Source organism: Arachis duranensis, chromosome 5 (genome assembly GCF_000817695.3).
Source record: "Arachis duranensis cultivar V14167 chromosome 5, aradu.V14167.gnm2.J7QH, whole genome shotgun sequence".
NCBI lineage: Eukaryota > Viridiplantae > Streptophyta > Magnoliopsida > Fabales > Fabaceae > Arachis > Arachis duranensis.
Window position 1 is genome coordinate 691,180 of NC_029776.3, and position 9,536 is coordinate 700,715.

The window sequence follows — 9,536 nt, forward strand, 5'->3', positions numbered from 1 at the left end:
TGTATTATTCAAAGACTAATTTAAGACATCTAATCCAGGAGCGAAGTTACATATAACAAAAGGGGGCAATGACCCCTTCCAAACTTTAAATTCTTTTTATAAATTGTGTACAAATTTTATTTTAGCCCCTTAAAATTTTTATTTTATTTTTTTTCTATTACAAGATTAATTTTTGGGAATTTGGATCCTCTAAAATTTGAATTTTACTTTAAAAAGTAAAGTGTGATCTCTTACAATTGATTTTATAGGTGGGACCAAGAATAAATATAAAAGAGAAACTATTCAAAGATAGAAGATCATACTTTACTCTCTAAAGTAAAATTCAAACTTTAGAGGATCTAAATCCTTATATTTTCTAACAAGGTTTTTCTACTACCTAATTGCTAATCAAAACATTAATCAATTGTTAGATCAACCCCAACCCCACATACTCAAATAAAATTCCTTTCTGGTTTCATGGTGGGTAAGCAAGTTGCTAAATGGCAATAACCTGTCACCTTCTTCCACCACAACAGGAAAATCTTTTATTTTTTCACATTTTATAATAAATATAATTTTAATACACTAACAATTAAAAAAAATTTACAAATATCACCACAGCAAAAATAATTACTTTTAGTAATCCACGGGTGAATAATTAACTATAATGTAAAATAGTTTACCTCAATCAAAATTAAACCTTTTTTTTTAATAATTTCAAAAAGTTAAACTTGACCATTTTTTGCAGGTTGGTTAGTCAAAAATCAGTGTTCGGTACTTGAAGTCTGAAGAAGAAACGTAGAAAATCCTGTTTCGAAGTCGAATCTGCAGAGTGTGAGGGCATTTACTACATCTGGATCTGCAATATTCAGAGAAGAAGAAGAAAAAGAAGCATTGATGGCTCGCGCGGGAGGGATAACGAACGCTGTGAACGTGGGAATAGCAGTGCAAGCCGATTGGGAGAACCGCGAATTCATCTCTCACATTTCCCTCAACGTTCGTCGCCTCTTCGACTTCCTCGTCCAATTCGGTATATCTAACTCTTCCATTTCTGATTTCTGCACTTCAAATTATGCTCTTTTTGGGTACTGAATCACACCGGCAACATCTCAAGTTTGAATATTTTGTTTGTTTGCCGGGATCCCTTTTCCTTTTTGAGCCTAGTTAATTGAATTTGAGTCCTTTAATTCATATTGCGTACCAATTGTTTGTGTTTTTGCTTCATTCAGAGGCTACAACCAAGAGCAAGCTTGCATCGTTGAATGAGAAGCTTGATGTATTGGAGCGTAGGCTGGAACTCCTTGAAGTTCAAGTGGCCAATGCATCAGCCAACCCATCTCTTTTTGCTACATGATGCCATTTACTTACAGCTTTTTCCAGTAAGCACCTCCCCTCCTACCTATAATGTAAAATCTAGAGAGAATATTTGGTTAGTGTCTTGCCTTGTGTTGTGTAAATCTTGTTCTTCAATTTCAATTTTTGTCCAGCTTATTTGTGATGGTTAGTTACTACTGCACTCCTTTTGTTTGTAACTTTGGACAAGCTAAACCCTATGGTTCATATGTATCATATTTTTAGTTCGTTGTACCTCTATCAAAGCCTTTAAAATCCTACCTTCTAAATCGTTCATGTGTTCATGATGCATTCCTTACGTTGTAATCCTATAATTGCATTCATATTTTCTGTTCTGAAACCTGCTTTCAAATGTAACATGCTTTCTAAAGCAGTAATCTTAGTTGTTGTTCAAGGATCACATCACTTAAGAGTACTGGTGGTATCTTATATTATAAGGAGAAAGGAAGTTGCTTTGGCAGAAAAATTCTGGATTTCTTCCACTAGATAGAAATGGATGATAAGCTGATAACATACTGTACTATAGTCATAATCCTGTCCTCAATAGCATTTAAGTAATGGCCATATTGAGGACCAGCTCAAAGAAAAGAGAATAGATGGTTTCTAGTGAATTGATTCCCAATTATTTTTGCCATTAGTATTTCATAATTTCTGCAACCCTCATACTTCAATTTGCTGAGATATATAGTTTAATGAGTTATACGTAACAACCTCAACTAAATGTGCTTGACCTTTCTGCCAATATATTAAATCCTCTTCCAGAACCACATGTCTATATTTTATTAAATCACAATCGAGTTGGTTTATGTGGCCTTTACTAGTGAAGTTTGGACTTAGCAATAGATACTGTCACCGAATATCAATTACGTTTTACCCAAATTATATTTCTACCAGAAGTAATGGGGGATGAGCAAGAGAGTAGTCGTTTCAAGATGCATAGAATGGATGAAAGTACATTCACAAGTATATTCTCTGGTTTGCCATTTCAGAATAATAAGATAATGGCTAAACCAATAATCAATGAATCATAAAAAATTTCATTGACCCATTCTACTATCTTGGTTGTGGGAGGGACAAGGTTTGTGATGTGATGGTAGATTCTGCAGTAGATGAAGTAGAGGGCGGAACCCTCTTATCCATGACGAAAGAGTAGCGGTTTGATCCTCCGAGGCTGTCTATGGACTTCATGTATTCCGATGCATTGTTTTCTATGATCAGAGCATCCTCCAACTCACGGACAATGTCATCCATGCATGGCCTGTACGCGGAGAATGGTTCAATACATTGCAGTGCCACTTCCACCACTCTCCACATTGCTTCTGCATGGTATCCTCCCTTGATTCCAGGATCCACAATTTCCTCTATCTTTGATGCTCTTATGTATGGCTTAGCCTGCATGAAAAGTTAAGTTACTTCTTAGTGCCTGCTAATCATATAGGATTGAAAATGGATAAGCGAAAATGTAATCTTCGTAGAGATTTAATATGTATGCACTGTGAGTGTAAAAATAATATTTAGACAAGCATCCAATCATGTATTGTTTTGTCATTAGTGTTTTCCTTAACAACTTATTATTTCAAAAATCATACAAATACAAACATTTGATTGATTGATAGTATAAAACTCTTCTCGTATTGGTGCAGTCCAATGATAACATATTTTGGAAATGGACCATACCCATTCAACCAAGCTCCACTCATTTCGTGGCCTCTTTATGTCGAGAGGTTCTCGACCACTCACAATTTCAAGTAGTACCACACCAAAGCTGAAGACATCACTCTTTTCCGATAGCTGTTGGGTTGTATAGTACCTGCATAGGGATACTTGTCAGCTTCTGTGTTGCATTCTGTAACACATGAACATATAGGACTAGGAATATTAAGATCCTTCATCATCTCATTTGAATTCAAACAGATGAGTCATCCCTGATAATCTGTAGTTACTTACACAACGGTCTGAGTTATGTGGTTTCATATAAAAGTACATTAAGGAAATATAATAAAAAAGCGTTGTTTTATCTCTAATTGTAGTCGCCCTAAAGCAAATTCTGAATGCTGTAAATAACGGTTTCAAGTCGCACTTTTTATTGGTCATTTTTATTCAGACGATTCTAAAGTGCTAAAACAGTGCAGTATGAAATAAGGTCAACACATAATCCGTTTTCACTTACTCTGGATCCAAATAGCCCGCAGTTCCTCTTACTTCAAGTGAAACATTACTGTCTCCTTCCTGTGGAGCATATTTTGAGAACCCAAAATCTGCAACCTTTGCACACATGCTATGATCCAGGAGTATATTGCTAGATTTTATGTCCCTGTGTATTACAGGACGTCCCGGAAATGTGTGAAGATATGCCAACCCTGCTCAATTAAAACGGTTGTAAGGATTCTAGTGTCTCCAAAATGTTATAGATGAAAATTGTAGTTACTAGTGGCTTGATAAGAAATTGAATATTGTTTTATGCTGTTTGCTAAAATCTCAGTAGATCCATGATGGATCAAATACAAGCAAATGATCAGATTTAGCTAATTCAATATTTCCCATCTTTCTTCTTGGTCAAGCCTTTCTCTGGATTAGGAAAAAGCAAAGCATCATATTACTTACCTCGAGCTGCACCAAGTGCGATTGAGAGTCTAGTTGGCCAGTCTAATATTTTTCTCTTTGCTGGTTCCCCTGTTGCCAAGTTATACTTAGAATCACTATACATTTAGACATATCAGCTGAAGGAATTGTGGGATATTTACCATATAGTCTATTCTGCAAAGAGCCATTGGACATAAAAGGGTACACGAGAATCTGTTGATCCTTTTCATTGCAGTAACCAATAAGAGGCACAAGGTTCTCATGCTGTATTGCAGAGAGTAAGTTTAGCTGCAATATGTATCACGGACCAGTCAAATACTCAGATGACATACTGTAGAAAGTAACTAATAGGCATTCAAATTAGGGAATTTTCATGGGAATATAGAATGGATGATACATTGAAAGGCACATACTGTACCTCATTGTCAAATTCTCGAGTTCCCTGAGTCGACGTGGCTGACCGGACTTTCACTGCCACTTCTTGACCATCGTCTAGCATGCCCCGGTAAACTGGACCAAACCCTCCCTCACCTATCAACGTCTTGTACTTCTCTGTTGCCTCCTCTATATATTCCAAAGTGAATGCTTGAATTGACACAGACTTTATGAAGAAGTCATCTTTGCTTGGCAAAGAGAAAATTAAGTCTGCATTTTTTATTTTTTCACGCAAGAACATGTCAGAAATTCCCTTATACAGAATGAACAAATAGTGAGAGCCAATTGTACACAACCTCCTCATTTATCATAAGTTGATAACAATTTGTCCTTGTTAGCAGGCATGCAAAATGTAAAACCATGTGTTCTGTATTAAAGGTGGCATTTTTAAAGACTAGTGAAATTGTGATCTGAAATCTGATATTGTCTTTAGGTAGTATTTGTTTACTGTCTAGAGACAATGGAAGGAATCAATGGGATGATAGAAACACATCTATGTCACTTCTTTTTGGTTGTACAGAAGTTGTCTTAAAAAATAAAAATAGTCTGCAAAATAGATTGCTTGGTTCCCTCTATTTTAAAAATACATAATTATCTTGACAGACCCTTATCCAAACATGGTTTTTGTCATAGAACTATAACTAAACATCCCTTAGATAATGATATATGATATGACTATACTTTCAGTTTAGGCTGAAAGGCAATGTTTTGCTGTAGAATTGCAGAGAGACATAGGATACAAAGGATTAGAGAACCAATAAAATACTTACTTGTTGTCACTGGGTATCTCTTTCCAACAAATCCTTCCCATGGAATTAGTTTATGTCTATAACAGCAAACAAAAATAACTCCAATAACCAAAGTAATCAATAGTGATCCACATGTAACCACACTAATAACCACTACTTGATCAAGTCTGGAGTCTTCTTCCGTGCATCTTCCGCCACTGAAATATTCATAATAATAATGAAAAGGCGGTCAATTTTACATTATTATTATTATTTTTATAGAACTTTTTGTTTCTTAGGCTGCTCCTTACTCTGTCTGGATTAGTGAACTGCTCAATTTTGGTGGAATGTCTTCCTTCAAATGTTCATTGCAACCAAAATATCTGGAAGTAATGAATAGCACACAACCTAAATTTATGGAAGACATATGCTGCTAAAAAAGATAACAATTATTAATAGTGGTGAGGAAGCAAAATGCCAACATATAAAACTTACAGTGTTTTTAAATTTGGCAGTGAGGAAATGGATTCTGGAAGGGATCCCTCTAAATCATTGTAACTCACATCTCTGCTCCAAAATCAATCAACATTTGAAAGAAAAATCCAGTGGTAGTATTAATTCACCTTTTACAGTAATCTAACATTTTGTATAGAGAATTATATGAAGTTATGTTGTGATTGTTATATTGATGTTAACTATAACATTGACAAGGATAATATAAGTGCATTATAGCTATACAAATCAGACTAGTTCATAGTTGAACTTTGAAAAAGAAGGAATAGTTACATTGATGTCAACAAGGAAGAAAGTGGAAATGAGGAGGGGATTTCACCAGTGAAGCTATTGTGGCTCAGGTTCCTGCACATCACAAAATTATAGCAATACATAAAAATCAGTACCATATTACTCACCAAAAATAAATGCAGAAGCAATTGAATAGGAGTTTTTGAAGCAATACAGTGTTCTCAAGTTGGTCATCTCAGTGACACTGGAAGGAATTGGTCCTTTGAGATCACTGGAGGAAAGATCCCTGCATAAATAACATTGTACATAATAATAAACATCTCATGTCAGTGACATATAAATAAGAGTATAAGACTTGAATCATCCAAAAACAGAAACTGCTTAGCTTGAGACCTTGAATTAACGCCATCAATTTGAGTTTGATACATTTGTGGAAAGACTTACAAATCAGTGATAACAGATGGACCACTTGAATGATCACATGTTATTCCATGCCATGGGGAAAGAATACAAGGGTCTCCACTCCAACTCTTAAGCACTTTATTGTCTTGGTTTTGCACCAATAACTGTTCTCTTACCTTTTTAATCACTTCCACTGAAGAAGAAATAACAAGGTTTTGTGTAAGAGAGAGAGGGTCGTATTATAGAATAATATATCATAAACATGGGAAACAAAATGGTGCAGTTCTCAAAATTAAAAATGGAATGCGAAATAGATAATTATGGCAACTAGCAACATAGGTCATCGAACTCTCAAGTTCCTTGTAAGTTTTGCAGGTTTAGGTCCCTGGATTGAGCTTTCAATTTTCCAGGTTGAGTCTTACAATTCAGGTTCACCTAAGCTCCATAGAGTTTAGGTGAACTCTCAAGTCTAGTTACCTTGCTAGCTACCCCCACAAGGAAGGGATAAGAACAATGGCAACAATTTCACACATAATTGGACCATTACTACACTTACCATCTGTTTGGTTGGTCCCTTCAATCCATGGGTGTACCTGCATGATCTCATAAGCATTCAGAAGTGGTCCATTCTCGGAACCAGATGCCTTGGCCAAGGTTAGGTTCAATGATCCTTTTGCTGATACATTTAAGAGAGTGTATCTGTAGTTGGACCCTCCATTCAATATGTCAAATCTTCCCTCTTTGATCTCACTGTTAACAAAGATGTCAAACACTCTTTGTCCTGCTTTGAGAGTACTATTTGATTCAAGGAAGTAGAGAAACATGCGATATTCATAATCCGTGGTGTTGAGGACATTGTGGATGAACTCCAACCTCTCAGAGTGGGTAAGAGCAGTTTGTAGGACTTGCAGGGGAGGGAAGATACTAGTTTTGGGATCAAAATTGGTGATGTTTAAAGATAATGCAAGAGCTGATGATGATGAATTTGAAGTTTCTTTCCATATTCTATCACTCTTGTCAACAGGGTACCTGAAACTGGTAAATTGTCGAATTATGAGACCGTTTATTCATGCATCATGCAAGAGTAGAACACATACATATGGTCTTGTATCTAACACATTTTCCCATGCAAGAGCCATTTTTGGAGTGCCAATTTTCTTACTCCGCTAGTAGTATACTTTATCAAATGAAGTTGGAGTAAGTCTCAAAGTAAAATTAGATCACATACCTGATGTTGCCTCCAAGGTTATTTCTGGTTATCAGTTTCAGAAGACTAGCAGGTAAACCTTGCAGGTACTCTTCATGAAGTGGCCTTAATTCGAGCTGCGAAATATAGGGACTACCCACCCTTTTCACTAAGCAGAAGTCTGTGAAGTTTTGTGTGGCCCTGAAAGCTCCCTCTATTTCTAAGTCCTGAGACCTGAATGATCTCACTCTGCTTAATTGAGTTACCCCTACTGAAACATCAAAGACCCTCATTTATATCAAACAATCGAAAATTTTCGTCTCTAATTTGGTGTAACACGGTTTCAGATAGGTGCCTGCAACTTTTCTTATCAGGGAAAGAACTGTAATCTGTTGTGTAATTTAAGGTGGTCACTGGATCTGTATAATTTGAATCAGCACAGCATGCTATGCTCTCAAACCCTGCATAAGGGGAGAAAAATGTTATAGATTATAAACATTCTGTGCTACCAAAATAGATTTCCTCATAGTGTGAATTGTTTTCCAGATTTTCTAGGTGTTGGAGTATATGAAACTACCTTGTTTTGTTTCTGCATTTTCAAGGCATATTCTTTATGAACTATGATAATTTTATAGACCTTGAATTCATGATAACATATGTTGCACTCTAGATGAAAAGAAATCGGTCCTCTTTCCATTCCATGTTGAAAAGTTGTTTTGCCCGTCAAAAGGAAAAAGTTGTTTTGACTTTTCTAATACATTCATAAATTGATATATCTAGCTAGAAATAAATTGCATCCAGACACATTGACTTATGAATATATCAGAAAAATGACTAATCAATTTGGAATGGATTGAGTAATTATAATAATTATTTTAGAGTTACAATCTTAAGTTGCTAACCTTCACTTGCAGAAGCTGATCTGATAAATATGTAGACACAAAGAACATATACAACAAAAACCAATCTTAATATCCAATAATCTTGTAAATCCATCATCTATGTAAATGATGATCATCCCATGGTGTTCTCAGCCTTGAATCCTTGCCAAATAACTTGGTATCTACCACCAAGAACCATAAAATTCCTTCTCAATTGCATTTCTTTATCTGTCTTGAAAACCAACATCTTTGTAGGACTTAATTATGGTAAAGTTAGAATAAAGAACCTTATTGCTTAATCATATACATCAAAACTATACCAAATAACTTCATTATCTCCTCATTAAAAATTTGGAGCCACCTTGAAAAATTGCTCAATTGGATTTGGATATAGAGTTTAAGAAGAAAGAAGATTCTCTCAAATGTGTAGGTTTGACTTCAAGGCCGAAATGTGCAGGAGCTAGGAAAGAGATGGAAGATGAGTTAGAGAGATTGAATTAGTATACATTCATTGTTAATTATTAATCATTAATTATTGTTGATGTTAAACCAATATAATTAATTTCTTTTTGTTTAGGTGGTGGTTACATAATTACTTGTATATAATATTACTATGACCAATGATCCTTCGTCTTCTTCCACCTTCTTCCCTCTTATTGATGCAATATACATGATTTAAATAGTAGTAGTAAATTGCAACAAATTTGAACTTTTCTGGTATACGTATATGCAAATTGTTAGTTATGTATTGTATAATGTATATGTACTTAAGATATTAAAGTATTGTGTAAGCTCCTAATAAAATAATGCTAATGTCTCTATTATTGTGGCGTAAATATTGACCAATGTTTTAAACTAGTACTCCTATATATGATTATTAATGTCAAGTTTCTATGTCTCTTTATATCATGCAATTACAAGCTAATAAAGTCTTAGGTGGCTAAAAAAAATAAGAAAAATATAGTTCGAAAAAAAAAAGAGAAAAAAAGCAATTATTTGTGAAGGGTCTGGATTGAAATTTAGAAAAATTTGACATTATAGTCATGTAAAAATATATTGATATATATGCCTCAAATCATTTAAACACTAGAAACCATGATCACCTAATAAAGAAATTTTTATACAATACAAGTTTGTTCCTTATTTATTATATCATTATCATGTTTAACTTAGAAATTAACACTATGTTTTATCTTATTATACAATTAATTATTATCCAATATTTATAGCCCATAATATTCTTAT

General features: G+C 34.6%; 2 protein-coding genes across 2 annotated transcripts; one reads left to right on the forward strand and one right to left on the reverse strand.

Moving 5' to 3' along the window:
- Positions 1-727: 727 nt before the first annotated feature.
- LOC107487227 (protein BRICK 1) lies at positions 728-1,672 on the forward strand. Its single transcript, XM_016107841.3, has 2 exons — positions 728-1,009; positions 1,209-1,672. The coding sequence occupies exons 1-2, from the start codon at positions 877-879 to the stop codon at positions 1,331-1,333; spliced, it is 258 nt and encodes an 85-aa protein (XP_015963327.1). The 5' UTR covers positions 728-876; the 3' UTR covers positions 1,334-1,672.
- A 567-nt stretch (positions 1,673-2,239) lies between these two features.
- On the reverse strand, positions 2,240-8,785 carry LOC107487225 (nodulation receptor kinase-like). The gene is given in 16 exon segments (XM_016107839.3): positions 2,240-2,724; positions 3,010-3,142; positions 3,503-3,692; positions 3,937-4,005; positions 4,077-4,203; positions 4,334-4,560; positions 5,121-5,296; positions 5,390-5,461; positions 5,574-5,645; positions 5,865-5,936; positions 6,037-6,108; positions 6,267-6,417; positions 6,781-7,259; positions 7,453-7,695; positions 7,697-7,871; positions 8,313-8,785. Coding segments are annotated over 16 exon segments (2,694 nt in total). The 5' UTR covers positions 8,410-8,785; the 3' UTR covers positions 2,240-2,385.
- Between the last annotated feature and the right edge of the window lie 751 nt (positions 8,786-9,536).

What these genes read in the sequence shown, in the direction of transcription:
- LOC107487227 (XM_016107841.3), top strand. Translation starts at nt 877, where the DNA reads ATGGCTCGCGCGGGAGGGATAACGAACGCTGTGAACGTGGGAATAGCA. An exon ending in CGACTTCCTCGTCCAATTCG is followed by an intron (nt 1,010 to 1,208) that starts GTATATCTAACT and finishes TGCTTCATTCAG; the next exon opens with AGGCTACAACCAAGAGCAAG.